This window comes from Schistocerca cancellata, chromosome 6, assembly GCF_023864275.1.
Source record: "Schistocerca cancellata isolate TAMUIC-IGC-003103 chromosome 6, iqSchCanc2.1, whole genome shotgun sequence".
In the NCBI taxonomy this organism is placed as follows: Eukaryota; Metazoa; Arthropoda; class Insecta; order Orthoptera; family Acrididae; genus Schistocerca; species Schistocerca cancellata.
The window spans coordinates 38,747,315-38,764,087 of NC_064631.1; the positions used below are offsets into that span (position 1 = coordinate 38,747,315).

The 16,773-nt window shown below is 36.5% G+C and overlaps 1 protein-coding gene across 1 annotated transcript in view; it reads left to right on the plus strand.

Annotated features, from left to right (window-relative positions):
• Positions 1-16,773, plus strand: part of LOC126191195 (sodium channel protein 60E-like) — a 339,817-nt gene that overhangs the window by 306,148 nt on the left and 16,896 nt on the right. The window contains exons 25-30 of the mRNA XM_049931990.1: positions 3,194-3,327; positions 3,420-3,613; positions 3,703-3,905; positions 4,661-4,933; positions 14,025-14,244; positions 15,186-15,325. Coding sequence (XP_049787947.1) covers positions 3,194-3,327; positions 3,420-3,613; positions 3,703-3,905; positions 4,661-4,933; positions 14,025-14,244; positions 15,186-15,325 — 1,164 coding nt within the window. The remainder of the gene's footprint in view (positions 1-3,193; positions 3,328-3,419; positions 3,614-3,702; positions 3,906-4,660; positions 4,934-14,024; positions 14,245-15,185; positions 15,326-16,773) is intronic.

The window sequence follows — 16,773 nt, forward strand, 5'->3', positions numbered from 1 at the left end:
TGGTTCTGGGCACCAGTGTCAGCAGTTGTAGGATTGAAAGGAGTAAGCTACATGAATATTGTGGTCAAGTGAAGAATAAATCAATTAACAGCTGTGATCATAGACCATTGTCAACAAAACCAATACATGTGACTTTTACTCTGTGTCTGCTCAAAGCTGCTTATATACAGTTTTTATGTGCAGTCTTAGTATTGGGCTATTATTTCTTGTGCAATGGTAATTAACACGTATTTGAAAAGTTCTGTTTACTTACCTTTTGGTTCTTTTGTTGCTCTTCACTCAGTCATTCATGATTCACTTATTGTGTTCTGTAGTGTAAGAACCTTCAGGGATATTGAATAAGTCATTACTCTAATGCAAAGTAAGTACCAGTTAAGAACTAAATCTGTATCTGAGAGGTAAAGGGACATAAGTCTAACATCTGTAGTTTCAGCTTAAGACCGTATCAGTCACACTCGCACACTACTTCATTTGTCACAGTTCTGCTCTAGCCCATGGCTGTTTTTGCATTGTTAAATGGACATCCACACTTTTAACTTTGCCTAAATCAACCATGAGCTGGAAGAGAATTGCAGTTTATCTTCTATAAATGAATTATTGTGTAAAAATGACCAATATGGTCTTAAGTCAAAACTGCAGGAATTGGACATATGCCCTTTACCTCTCAGGTACAGAAATAAGCTCTTATATTCCATATGTGCTTACAGTGGCAAGACGTAACATAATAAAGGAACAACATCCGAATACAGAGCTATTGGTGTTGTGATGTGCAGCAATTTTAGTAGCTGTATGATTGAGTTTGCAGTTGGCGTTAGATTGTAGGTGACCATTCATGTGCAGTGGATGGCTGATTAGTTGTCATTCCTACATAAAATACTTAGCAATAAGTACAATACATCTGGCATATAATATGGCTGCTTCCAGATGTTGCTCTATTTTTTTATAAAATAAGAAATTCGCTTCAATGGGCTTGGTGGGAGGTAGCGGGTGCAGGTACAGGACAGGTCTTGCAAAAGGGTCATCCAGAGGGGAATGATCTGTGTGGTGCAAGGTTGGGAGGGCTGTGGAGGGACAAGAACGTTGTGTATGTTGAGAAGGTGATGAAATGCTACTTTGGATAGTAATAGTAGGATTTTAGTGTGTGGTTGAGTTTTTCATGGCTTGGCCAGTAGCGGTTTTTAAGAAGAAGACTTGTCACTGACTTGTTCACAGTGGCATTAGGTTTGAGAGGTGGCACAAAAGGACTAGCAGGGTAGAATACTTTATGCAAATGCTTTGGCAAGGGTATCAGTATATTGGGTTTCTCCTGTTTCCCACTGTAGTTTTGGCACCCATGGCTGCCTAGGCTATAGCAAATGAACTTTTTAATGGAAATGGATTTTTGAGAAAATTTTGGAAGCATGAATTCGGGCAAAATTAGAAGGAAGAGTGAGATAAGAGCAACATGGTTTCAGAACAGGAGGGCCCATGGTGGATGTAATTTTTTCTGTAAGACAACTGCAGGAACAGCACTATGAATATGGAATAGATCTATTAATGAAAAAGGAGTAGCAAAACAGATTTTTTGGAGGATAAGGGAAATGTACCATGGAAATGTGAGCTGCGTGAAAGTGGGAGGAGAGAGATCAGCTTGGATTGAACAGAGGAATGGCATGAGGCAGGGAAGTGCACTTTCACCAGTACTCTTCATTGTAGTGATGAATAATATAATGAGTACAGTAGCACAAGTAATTGGTGAAAGGAAGATGAAAGCTGTGGTGTTTGCAGATGATCTGATGATTTGTGGGAATAAGAAGGAGGAAGTACAAGAGCAGTTGGACGTATGGGAACAAACAGCACAAGAATATGGTATGAAATTTAGTATAAGCAAGAGATGATTATCACAACAAGAAAGAAGGAGAGAGGAACAAAGGGAACAACAATTGGTGGGGAACAATTGAGGAGAGTGGGAGAGTTTCAAGTACCTAGGAAGCCTGATAAAGGAAGATGGAAAAAACAACAGAGAAATAAACGAGCAGGGGAGAAAAGCAGAAGCATTTCGGAAGAGTGTCAGAAGCCTAATATGGAGCAAAGATGCACACCAAATCAGTAAAAAAGTTATATACCAGTCGTACTATGTCCCGATTGTGACATATGCATGAGAATGTGTCCAGAAGAAAGGAAAAGACTGGACCAAGGTGAAGACGGAGAGATGGTGGCAAGACGGAAGACGATGGAGAGGACTATGTTCCATACAGACCCAACCAGAGGCTGGAAACTGTCCAAGATAATGATGATGGATGTGGTGTTGGTGATCAGTGGATTTAATGTAAGTAGAAGTATTTATTGAGTCATCTGAGAGGCAGAGATCAATATCTCTGAAAGTATCTTGTTGTGTTGAGGAGGAACTTGTGAATCAGATTTGTTAGCAGTTCTGAAGGAAAGAGAACAGACTGTCCTAGTCATGTATCCATATTGTGAAGATACCATCACTAAGTCTAAACCGAGTAAGAGGTTTTACGTGGTGAGTGGAGCAGATAGGTATGGTTCCTCTACGCAGTTTCATGAGTTGTTTATAAAATTATGTTCAAAGGAGAAACGAGCATGGGTTAAAATATTGTTGACTGAAAGAATTGGGAAGCATGTCATGTATTTTGTATCAGGACACTAGAGAGGTCATGGCAGCAGTGTCACTGGCATGAGGGATATTGGTGTAGACATTCATATAATTAACAGCAACAAGAAGTCTGGTAGTAATGGGTCAGGAACTGCGGAGAAACAGTGGAGCATGGGATTAGTGTCTTTGATGTAGGAAGGGAGACGGGAAAACTGATTGGAGGTGTTTATTAATGAAATCAGAGAACTTCGTGTGGGAGTGTGCCTCTCAGTTGTCACATACCATTTTTGTCCACTGCTTCTGTCAGCCTGAGCAACCACTCATAAACAATCAGTGGCAATGCAACCATGGGTGGGCATTTGGATGTCTGTGTGATTATGTGTATAAAAGGTGTGCTTATGCTAAAAAAAAGAATGGTAGATAAAACCATTACTTTTACTGTGCTGTTGCAAGTTTGTATGCAGCATACATATATGAGCTACAAATGAATGGTTTGTTGTTCTTATTTTTGTTTATTGTTCCCATCTTGGAGTTTCTGTTATTGTAAGCACATATGACAATAATTCAGTCAGTTAACATTTGTTTTCTCTTTTCCAGGTTTGAAATAGCGATATTTGTTCTAATTTTTTTAAACATGCTAACAATGGGTATTGAGCATTACAATCAGCCACACGCTATATTTTTTGTACTAGAAGTTAGTAACGCCTTTTTCACTACTGTTTTTGGACTTGGTAAGTTTATGCCATACTTTTATAATGTGCAGAATAATTTTACAGTGCAATATTTAGTTTTTCTAAAGTGGATAACTGCATTTGTTTTACAGAAGCAATTGTGAAAATAATAGGTCTGCGCTACCATTACTTCACCGTTCCATGGAATCTGTTTGATTTTTTACTTGTAGTAGCATCTATTCTTGGCATTCTCATGGAGGATATCATGATTGATTTTCCTGTTTCACCAACACTATTAAGAGTTGTAAGGGTTTTTCGTATTGGCAGGATACTTAGGCTCATCAAGGTATGTATATAAGTACATCTCCTCAATGAGATTTCCGTGAAAATAATGTCAGTGGCTCACATTCCTTTTTTTCCTCAATACACTTACAGGCAGCTAAAGGAATACGGAAACTACTGTTTGCATTAGTGGTTTCACTGCCAGCTCTCTTCAACATAGGAGCTCTCTTGGCATTGATTACATTTATTTATGCTATTATTGGTATGTCTGTGTTTGGACATGTTAAACAGACTGGTGCCTTAGATGATATGGTTAATTTTGAAACTTTTGGGAGAAGCATGCAGCTCCTTTTCAGGTAATAATTTTTGCATATAGCATACAAAAAATCTCAAAAATGTATCCTCATTTCATATTAAAGGTAGTTATAACATTTTGTACTGTCAGTATTACTTTTAGCTCAATTTTCTGTATATTTCTCTTCTATAAGGATCATGTAAATACACGAGAGCTGGAGTTGTTATTGTGTATTGACTGTGCACCACTACAATAGCTTGCACACTATTTTATGGTACTTTATGTTCAGTCTTCAAGTAACAACACTGTTTTAATGGGATCATTACTTCTGAAAAGGCAATATATTACCTATCCCTCATCATTATATCATATTATAAGATGAACTGAAAATTAGTAAAACACACAGATCATACAGTGGAGGGCACACAGTGAGGAACATAGATGTCATTACATATTTAAAGAGCAATGTAATACAAGGAGAAAAATAATTAACTCTTTTTATTGTTTACAAATTTCCTTTCCCAATTCCAGATGACTTGTTTTTAGTCACATTATACCTTGACCTCGAAGTTTCATTCTCCTACCCATTTCTCCATCATACAATGAAGAAGAGATTTATTTCAGTGACTTTAATGCTGTGACCTGTATATTTACTTTCCTCATTAGATGAATGGTTATTTCTGCAGATGATGCCTTCTAATTTCCAAAAGTTACTTGTTGTATAAGCTCATCACAAAAATAAAAATACATTGTGTGTGTATGTAGTTGTCGATAAATGTGATAATAGCTAAGTCATTACTCTTATTATTTTTGCAGGTTAATGACTTCAGCTGGTTGGAATGATGTTCTCGAATCCTTGATGATTCAGCCACCAGATTGTGATATAAACTTTAACAATCAACCAAATGGAAACTGTGGCTCTCCACTTCTTGCAATAACATACTTTACAAGCTTTATTATTATTAGTTATATGATTGTTATTAACATGTACATTGCTATTATTCTGGAAAACTTCAACCAAGCTCATCAAGAGGAGGAAATTGGAATTGTTGAAGATGACCTAGAGATGTTTTATATACGCTGGTCAAAGTAAGTATTTACTATATTAATTGGTTACTATAATATAGAAAAATAAGTGTATTCTTCTATTTAGTATTTGCAGTGTCTTGAGTTTTGTAAAAGAAAAAAAAAAAATGACTCCTCTGAAGCACCACATAAGGTGCAATCAGACCGGAAAAGAAAGTTACATGCTTTAGAATTCTTGTGGTCCCCAGCAGTTTCTGTAGCTATACAAGGTATAATCAAAAAATACAGTGAGTTAATTTTTTTAGCAGCAGCTGCTGATGCTACAACCATTTTATGTAATTCGTCAGATGGCCTGATTTGCTGAGACAGACAGAATCAAATTGGCTCATGTTTTGACTTGTCAGTCAGCATCCAGAGATGCTAGAATGATATTGTGTTTTCCATGTCTGTCATGCATCATGGATTTTGAACAACATATGAATATTAAATTCTGTTCCATGTTGCAAAAAAGTGACAAACAAACTCATGAATTGTTGAAATTGGCATATGGTGTAATGCTGTAACTCTGAAGACTTTTTAAAAGTGTTATGAGCAATTTAAAAGTGGAAATGAGTTGGCAGAAGATGAGCAATGTTTGGGACATTTGTTAATCTCTAAACCAGAGGAAAACAAGCGAAAATTGGTCATTCAGACAGGCAAATAACTAGTTGAGATCTTACCAAAGCACTTAACATCACATACTGGTCTGTGCAAAGCATTTTAACGACTATTTGTAAATGGCATGAGTGAATGCAAAATTTTTTTTCTCATGCTTTTGAGTGAAGAACAGGAGGAAAATCTTGTCACTTGGCCCAGAGTTGAAGGATTGTCTTCATTTAGATCTAGGCTTTGTGTCCAAAATTGTAACTGGAGATGAAACTCGGGTCTGTGGATATGACCCTGACATGAAAATTCTGAGATCCCTATGCAAAATCAGTGAATCTCCTCTCCCTAAAAAGGCATGTCAATGAAAATTGAATATCAAAGTCAGGCTCATTGTATTTTTCATTATTGAGGTCATAGTGCAATAAGGATTCATTCCAAGGGGAAAAACTGTGAATGCCAAATTTAATGAGGGCATATCGCAACATCTGCGAAATAATGCATGAAGTAAGAGACCAGAAAAATAGACCAATGACTTCCTTTTCCTTCAAGACAATGCACTGTGCCACACTTCAGTTTTGATTGCAAGTTTTTCACCAGGAAAAGTGTCCCTATCTGTCTACATCTGCCTTACTCACCAGATTTAGTACCATGCAACATCTGGTTCTTCCCAAAAATTAAAACCATTTTTAATGTCAACACCATTCCTGTCATTGAGAGAGCCCCACAACAAAGCCATTGAATGCCTTTCCAAAAGAAGCCTTTCATAAATCTTCCAGTCGCATATTCAGTGGTGGGAAAAGGGTGTCGCCAGCCAAGGGTAGTGCTTTGAACGAGATTAAGTTAAATTCCATGTAAGTTTATTACTTTGTTTCTAATAAAATTATTCATTGCATTTTTTATCACACCTTATGTGTGCTTTTGGTGACAAATGTGAATAGTCATAATCTGAGAAAACAAAGTGTAATCTTGACCTAGCAATACCAAAATGTCTTCTTAAAAAAAAGAGCAATTTGCTGCAGTATGTACTGCTCCCAGTGTGAGCATTACTACATATCAGTCATGTAAATATGCAGAAACTGCCATGTTATGGCAATGTCATGATCTTTGCCAGCCATGGGAAAAGAACTCTCTTCAATTTTCCAACATAATGTGTGATATTTCATACTAAATTACCAAGCACAATGTTAAAACACTGTTTTTGAGCTTTTGTAGGGGAATATTAGCAGTGTTATTTCCAGTTTGTCAGGTAAGGTCTTCTGAATTTTACTTTAGATTATACAATAATTCTGTGAGAGAAGTAGAACATTTTCCTCACTAAATGTTGTATATTGAATATGTAGGAGAAGGCACATCAATTACTTTGTTACATTAATGATGTATTAACTTATGAATGAAAAATTGTTTCTTTGATTTCTGGTTCAAAGTGAATGTTTCTTTGTCTGATTTCTGATTCAAAATGAAAAAATATTTTGGGAGTATTCAACAGATGTATTATTCAGGCAATTTTCTTAGAAACAAATGGCCTTATAATTGCAGGAGATTTTATTTTTATGTTTTGCAGCCATATGTTACATAGAAAAAAACGCTATGTTTGTGTGGTGCTAGTCATGATGTGGCTGTCAAGAATAAAATCATGTTCTCATAAATCTGTTAAAACTTTGCTTTCACCTCTTTCTTGCCAAGTATGACAAGGCCAAATACAAGACAGTTGCATTGTACAAATTCTTTCCTTAATGTGTCAGCTCTATGGTTTCACAGCATCAGTGGTAAATTTTAGTGTGTAGATTTTAATTCAGTGTTTTCTGTGTTATTGTTTGCATCAGTGGCAGCTTTGTTCTTTAAGCACATGTTTGTTGCTGTGCTTGGTATTTTTTCCTTTCCAGGAATGAAATTCAAAAACAGAAATCCTTAAGTGACAATAACTAAACAGAAATTAACTTCAGAACAAAATTGCAGAGAAATACAGTTTTCTTAAAACTGAACAAACATACACTTCATGAGAAAATGTAAAACGAGTCTTTTCCATTTGCTGTCTGACATTAAAAATCTTACATGCACTTTGCATTAGATAATGATTTTGATAATAATTAGTGAAACACTTACCAGTATGCAAAGGTACACTGTTCCAAGGAAATTGAACCTCCGGGTTTGGGATGAAATGAGCTTATAAAGTTAATATGTTGCATGTAACAAGATAACATGATCTGTCCATTGGGTTGCAAGATTACAAAAACTCTAATTGAATGTATAAAACAAGTCAGTTGATTTATTCATTCATTATGTTTTGTAGATCCTTCTATGAAGAATGTGGAAGGTCAGCATTAACCTATCAAGGTCCAGGAGGTCTGTTCACAAAATTCCAGAACTTTATCCCAAAATTTTTCTATGTTTACCTATTACTTATTGTCGACAGACTCCTTCGAACTCTCCTCCACCCAAAGCCGTTTCCACTTCTGGAAGTAGCCTTCATATGCCTCTTCCTGGATCATGTGAAGTGCTGTCTGTAAATTTTCTTTTATCTCATCAGTCATTGCAAATCTTCATCTTTTCAACAGGGCTTTCTACTTTAGAAATCAAGAGCATGGAGGATGAGGGAGCAAAGTGATTTCATTTTCTGTGCAGTTCTCATGCACTGGCAGGGATGAATGTGCAGGTGCATTATCATGATGCAAGAGCCATGAATTGTCTTGCCACATATCAGGTCATTTTTTCACATGCATTGCAACATGTCCCAATAGTACCATCAATTAATGGGTTGATCCTGTGGTACAAATTCATGATGAACTAATCCTTCAAAGCCAAAGAAAACTATCAGCATGGCTTTGATATTTGACCTGACCTGACAAGCTTTTTTTGGTCTTGGAGAACCTTTTCTGACCCATTGCAAAGATCAAACTTTGGTCTTAACATCATAACTGTGGACCCACATCTCATCAACAGTTATGACTTTCTTAAGGAATATCTTGTTCTCGTTTGCACAGTCCTAAACCTCTACACAGATTGTGAAGCAAAGGTCTTTCTGGTCTTGACTCATGAGCCATGGGCGAACTTGGCAGCAACACTATGCATTCCAAGATGCTGTGTCAGGATTTCATATCATGATCAGCTGAAATGTTACATCCTTCTGCAATCTCTCAGATGATCAGTCTTCAATTGGCGTGCACAAGTTTGTTGACATTCCTGACATGAGTGTCGTCGGTAGACGTCAAAGGGCATCCTGAAAGAGGGTCATCTTTAACTTCTGTCTGGACGTTTTTAAACCATGTTAACCATTTGTAACACCAAATAAGGCTTAAGCACTCATCACCACAAGCTTCCTGGATCATTTGGTGTGTCTCTGTGAAGGTTTTCGTGAGTTTCATAAAAATTTAATGCAGACATGTTGCTCCTCTAACTCTGCCATCTCGAAATTTGCAAACTGTGCAATGCAATGCTCTACTCAATACAAAATTCAACAATAACTAACAGACATACAACAGTGAAAGTTCTGGCAGTTACACATTAAACACAGGCATATGCAGGGATGCAAACCTCATTTCAGTCCAACACACCATTGGCAAGAAATTACAAATGTTCCAGAATTTTTCGAACAGACATCCTGCGTTAATAATATGCAATATATTTTAAGAATTAATATTGTATTTTACTTAATAATTAATGCTCATTAATGTGTCAGGCAACAATGGCTAAAATTAATATAAGTAAAACCTGTAGAATGATAAAAAGCTCATTCCCTCATTTATCCTATAAAGCCAGTCTTTGTCTTCTACTGCTTGCATAGTATTTACTTGGCTGTACATCTACAGCTATACTCTGTGAACATCATGAGGTGCATAGCAGGAGTATGTGCCATTTTACCAGCTATTAGGGTTTCTTCCTGTTTCATTCGCATATGGTGTGTGGGAATAACGATTGTTTAAATGTCTCTGTGCATGCAGTAATTATTCTAATCTTATCCTTGTGATCCCTATGTGAGCGATATGTAGGACTTTGTAGCATATTCCAAGAGTAATCATTTAAAGCAGTTCTGGAAACTGTGTTAATAGACTTTCTCTGGATAGTTTACATCTATCTACAAGAGTTTTCCAGTTCAGTTCCTTCAGTACTCTCCCACACATTAAACAAACCTGTGACCATTTGTGCTGCTGTTCTCTGTATACTTTCAATATCCCCTGTTAGTCCTATCTGGTGTGGGTGTACAGGTCCCACACACTTGTGCAATATTCTATAACCAGTGGCACAAGTGATTTGTGAGTAATCTCCCTTGTAGACTTATTGCAGTTCTCCAGTATTCTACCATTAAACCAAAGTCTACCACCTGCTTTACCCATGACTTGAACCTATGTGATCATTCCATTTCATATCCCTAAAAAGTGTTACACCCAGATATTTGTATGAGTTGGCCAATTCTAACAGAGACTCATTGATATAGTCATAGTATAGTATAGTAGTTTTTCATTTTGTGAAGTGCAAAATTTTAGATTTCTGAACACCTAGAGCAAGTTGCCACTCTCTCCATCACATTGAAATCTTATCAAGATCTGACTGAATATTTATGCAGCTTCTTTCAGATAGTATTTCATCATAGATAAGTGCATCATCTGCAAAAACTTGATTTTACTATTAATATTGTCTGCAAGGTCATTAATATACAACATGAACAGCAAGGGTCGCAACACACTTTCGTGGGGCATACCTGAAGTTACTTCTACATCTGACAATGACTCTCCATCCAAGATAACATGCTGTGTTCTTCCTACCAAGAAGTCCTTAGTTCAGTCACAAATTTCACTTGATGATGTCCCATACGATTGTACTTTTGACAATAAGCATAGGTGTGGTACTCAGTCGAATACTTTTTCAAAATCAAGAAATTCTCATCCTGTTCAAGATATCTCATTATGTTTGAGCTCAGAATATGTCCTAAGATTTTACAACAAATCGGTGTCAATGATATTGGATGGTAGTTTTGTGAACCATTTACACTACCCTTCTTGTAGACAGGTGTGACCTGCACTTTTTTTGCAAGAGCTGGGCACAGTTTTCTGTTCAAGGGATTTACGATAGATTATAGTTGGAAGAGGACCTAACTCAGCCAAAAATTCAGTATAGAATCTGACAGGGATTCCATCAGAGCCTGGAGTTTTGTTCAGTTTTAACTATTTCAGCTGTTTCTGAACACCACTGAGATTAATGGTTATTTCATTCATCTTTTCAGTGGTATGAGGGTTAAACTGGGGCAGCTCTCTTGGGTATTCCTTTGTAAAGGGGCATTTGAAAACAGAGTTAAACATTTCAGATTTTGCTTTGTTACTCTCAATTTTAGTTCCTGTCTCATTCACTAGGGACTGGACTCTTAACTTTGGTGCCACTAACAGCCTTTATATAGGACCAGAGTTTCTTTGGGTTCTGTGAAAGATCACATGACAATACTCTGTTACAATAGTCATTGAAGGCATCACACATTGCTCTCTTGATAGCCAAATGTGTTGCATTCAGCATTTTACTTTCTATAGCCCTATGCTTTGTTTTACATATGTTATGCAGTAATCTCTATTTCTTTATAAGTTTCTTTACAGTTACTGTATAGCATGGAGGTTCCCTCCCATTATGATCTGTTCTACTAGGTACATATCTATGCAGAGCATGGTCAACTATTTTTTTTTTTAACTTGAGCAAGACTTTCTCTAAATGCTCCTGTCTTGTGCTGAAAGTTTCAAGTTCCTCATTGAGATATGACACTATTGATTTTTTATCTAGTTTAGTGAACATATATATCTTTCTGTTACTGATAATTACCCAAACATAACAATTTACTACACACTGTAACAACAGTGTCTGTTTACAATGAACATTTTGATATCTGATGCCAATGACAGGGGTTAAATAAAATAAATAATCAGATAGTTTACAGAAGAGAGGCATAATAAGATACGTACACTTCAGTTTTTATCAGAATTTTCAGAGATGGCCAGTTTTGTCGTTTTAGCCTGTTGGCAGAATTCATGATACATGCAGAGATATGTTAAATGGTGGCCTGAATGCCAGCTTTCATCTAAGAAAAAGTTACAGCAGCATAATGCATGGACTTCAACAAGCAGACTTTAAATTAATACCAATTTAATGTAAAGTATGTGATAATGAACAAGCAAAAATTATATATACATAGTTGTACACTACAAATGTATATGGACTATGATCTCCAAGGAAGTTCGGAGTTATTATTACTACTCCCTACCGTTATTGAACTACGTCTAGCAGACAAAAATCTAATTGCTATACCACAACAATGAATCTGGAGAAATTAAGAATTTTGCTGTAACCAGTAAATAAAACAATATACTAGCAAGATAAGAATTTCTCCTTGTAAGACAGCACCCTGTAACATGCCAACATTTGCAGTTAGAAAGAAAACAGACTTTCGCAAGAGTAAGTAGTAACACAGTTCTTATTGAGTTCACTGCATAATATCAAGAGCAGAATCACAAGTTTTCTAATCACACCCAAAAAAAATATTCATTGCCTGAAAAAAAAGTGAAGCACGAAGAAGACATAGTTGGATGTCAATGTAACCTTGTACATTTATACACTCTCATGTCAATGTAACTTCATACATGTAAACACCATCAGCGGACATGTAAATGATTTACGGATGCAATTCTCTAAGACAGGTATAACCAGAGTGCATTAGTGTTGTTCGTGTTTAGTCTCATTACCAGACAGGGTAGTGTATATACACCAGACATTCAGTGCTCACTGTGAAGAACACAAAGGTGCTGCATACTCATGTGAAACAGAATTATCATTAGTTGACAAGAGTTTGAAAGGAGCGTGATTGTGGATCTTCATTTGGCTTTCTTGTTGAATCATGCATTATCCATATTGTGGGTCATTCAGATGTGACATAGCCCAGTATTGTCCTGTGTGGCACCATGAGGGCAGGCATACTCAGTGTCAAAGTTTCAGTGGGCCATACTGGACCACCACAAAGCTCAGCAAGCACCCCTTTACATCTGTTTCTCCCTTGTGAGGATATGGAATGGACTTCCTGTACTCTTCTGTGTCATCATGCACCATTGGTCACAGACTTGCAGCAGCTAGATTATAGACTTACTGTCCAATGTATAGGCTACTGTTAACACCGAAACACAAACAGCTGTGTCTGGAGAAGCAACATGCCAAGGAAGTGTGGACTGCTGATGAATGGCATCACATTGTGTTTAGTTAACAAATCATGGTTCTGCACTACTCCAGATGACCATTGTCACTGAGTATGATGGCAATATGGGAGAAGTCCCATTTTTCATATGTTTTGGAGAGGCCATCATGGTGTGGGGAGCCATTGCGTATGACTTCAGGTCATGACTGGTAGTGATTGAGGGAACTCCAATTGCACAATGGTAAATCACAGACATCCTGCATCCTCATGTGTTATATGTCATTGTAAAAGTAAAATGGCGTCATTTTTCAACAGTGTAAAACTCTTCCATGCATGACACATGTCTCTATGAAATGTCTGCATGATGATCAGGTACTCTTGTGGCCATCCAAATGCCCAGCTCTGTCCCAAATAGAATGTGCGCTACCAGCTTGGAGATCAAGTCCACCCCTGTGCCAGTGTATCCGTCATATCCTACAAGGAGAGAATACAATGGTGTTATGACACCTTTCTCAACTGAATCAGTGTCAGAGTGGGTGCAGCATCATACTGATTCTGGCAGTGTATACTGCCACTGAATAAGCATATTAAAAAGTAACTGAACACAAAATAAGATTTTCAAGGAAAAATTAAATTATCATCCATGGGCACATAGCTCCTATCAAATAAAAATCATGTAAATGTGTTAGATATACATCATAAATGTATTAAACTTCAGTGTTTGGGAAGACATTTGTCTATTACACAAAATATAGGAACATAAAGAACCCATTCAGAATGTCAGATATCACTGGCAGCAGACCTGAGAGCCATATATTGAACATACCTGCCGCCAAAGTCTGAAGACTTGCTTCTTAATCTGAATTAATATTGTAGCTCCAAACTCTAATATGAGTGCATAAATCATATGGATTCTCATGAAAGAGACAGCTGATATTCACTCTTACCTATACATTATTATTATTGGCACAGTTGGTACGTCTTCCTTCTGACTTTCACATTGCTTTCATCAACACCTTGCACACTAGCTCATGATGTTCGGAACACTTACGTGTTATTGTGCTTTTCCTTTGCTTTGTTTCAAAGTGCATATCCCCACATTTACAGAAAATGGACAATTCAGATAATTTTAATGAGCATTCTACATTTAGTTGATAAAGAGATTTCAGAAACCTATGTTGAGCTGTTTTTCTCTAAACAAGACTCAGTCAGAGCAATGCAAACTTTCTCTAAAGTTTATCACATATAGTGCATTCCAATTATTACTGAAGGTCAACATAAGATTATTTGATAGAGATGCAAAAGATAAAAGGATTACAAAGTTGTATATATTGCATTCCTTTGTTTCAGGTATGATCCACATGCAACACAGTTCATTCGTTTTTCACAACTTTCAGACTTCATTGCAAGTCTTGACCCACCACTGGGTATACCTAAACCAAATATTGTGGCACTTGTCAGCTTTAATCTTCCAATCGCTCGAGGCAACAAGATTCATTGTTTAGATATTTTGCATGCCTTAGTTAAATATGTTCTTGGACATGTAGAAGAAACTGAAGAGTTTAAAAAGGTGAGTTTATACTTACTAGACCTTATATATGTCTTCCAACATAGATCTTTATTTTTAGAGGTATCTAATAAAATGTTAGTACATTTGTGTGTGAGGTGCACTTAATAATCCAGTATTGTCAGAAAGTAAGAATGGCACAGTGAAAACAATTTAAAGATAAAGGAAGGAGGAAAGAAGAAGCAGATGGAAGGAATAGAGAGAAATGAAGAAGAGGAAATAGTAGAGGAGATAAATTCTGTTGATCAGAACATGGAATGTTAGATACCTCCATCATGTTGGTCTGTTAGAGAACATAAAAAGAAAAATGGTTCACTTGAAATTAAATGTGTAGGAAATTAGTGAAATTAAGTAGCAGGAAAAACAAGACTTCTAGTTGGGTGAGTAGATGGTTATCAACACAAAATGAAATAAAAGTTATGTAGGAGTAATTCGAACAACGAACAAGAAAACGGGAATGTGGGTGAACTGGTACAAACTGTGTAAGAAACAGATTATCATAGTTAAGATAGACACTAAGTCATTACCCACCATAGTAGTACAAATATATCTGCCTAGTGGTCCTGCAGAGGATGAAGAGCTTGTGAAAATGTATTATTCTGCATATCATCATCTTACGAAACAAAATTTAGCCCCATATAGAAATGTATTAATGCATATATTTTCTGTATGTGTGTGTGTGTGGTGTGTGTGTGTGTGTGTGTGTGTGTGTGTGTGTTTTCGGAAGTTTTCAAGTTCATACAGCCATTTCATTTATATGGTTTACTATTCAAGTTCATTAAAATGATAATATCAGGGGGTGGCGACATGAGAGGGTGGTAAAATAAGAATATATTTTGCAAATGTAACAAATTCCATATTTAAGATGGCAGTTAATTACCTTAATATTGTTGTCAGTGTTACTGCTAAACACCTCCCTCTGCATTAATGTTTTAAAATTGCAGTTGCAAGATCAGATGGACATAAAATTCAAGAAACAGTTCCCCACAAGAAAGGAACTGGAGATTGTGTCTTCTACGAGGATATGGAAACGACAGGATAAAGCAGCCAGGACAATCCAGAGGGCCTTTAGGGAATATGTAAGGTGAGTTTAATGTCATAAGACAGGAAAGTCAGTACTTTCATATGGTTTATGCAAAGAGAAAACAATTCCAAAATTCATATCTCTTGGTTTCTGTTTTGTAAAAATGGAACAAAAAGAATGAAATGAAAAGATGACAAAGCACTGTAAACACATGAATAAACAACTTCAAAGATGTTGTTAAATAAAGCACTTACCCTTTGTGTAGTGAGTTTCTCCTGTACTTGCTCTCTGAATGGTACACTTTAGTCCTCAACAGTTCTGACTGCATATGTTTAACACAAGCTTTCAAGAAACACTGATGTGTTTCCAAAAGCTTAAGGTTAAGTGCATCCATTGAAAAGAACTGCTCATCATACCATCAGATTTTTTATGAAGTTTTGTTCATATTTAGGATATTCTTACACATTGACTTATGGTGCATTATCTGCCACAATAGCTAACATAGAGTAGAGTTGGCCACATGAGGTAAAGGAATAAAAGAGAGTGCCATTTTAAACTGCATTCAAATAGATAAAAAGTGTGAATTTTTGTAGATCTTGAAACTAAAGCAAACACATCAGGGTGAAGAGTGGCACAATTAAAACACACACACACACACCACATCACATCACATCACAACAATCAGTAGCTTCAGGGAAAAGCTTCAATAAAATGGGTGATCTTATGTTTTAATCTGCACCTGTTTAAGTGCAAGTTTTGTAACATCTGCAATAAAAATAATTGTTCTGCTTCATCCCACACTTTTCATACATCAATTAAGGAGAGGATCATTATTACACAAATGATAACATTCTGGTCCACCATTGGCACACAAAACAGCTACAGTTAATCATTCTGTGGATTCTGCAATAGTTTAGTACAAGCCCAGATGTTCATATCATGTATTTCCTGTAAAATAGGAAACAATGGTTTCTGAGTTCATGAGCTGGTGCTTGCACATCTCTGTCATAGTAATTAGTGTTAAAATCTGGCACATCTTTAGGGTGGATCATCATCTAAATCCTAATTTGAACACAACAGGTATAGTGTTGCCTAAAGTCTTCATTGACAGCTGTTTTCTGCCTTGCTTTAATTCATGAAGAACACCTATAAGATTTCTGGCAAGTGAGAACCTCACAGCTCAAGATTATGTCAGATTACAATTCTGTTTGAAAAAGAACAAAATGTATACATTTCAGCGATGAAAATACTACTTCCCCAACACGATTGCAATGCAGCTGTTTTACATACTACCAGTTCCACAAACTTAGAGCATCTATCAAAATCTATAGAGAAAAACATTATTAATTGCCAAAAGGCTGCATCTTACACTAAGTTAAATCTCTGTAAGGCCAACTTCTCTGAGTCAAGTATGGCACATAGATTCAGGTAAATATTCTCTTTGTTTAGTGAGCATGAAATGACTGTTGTGTTTGATTTCAGTGGGTAGATCACATAACTAATGAGGA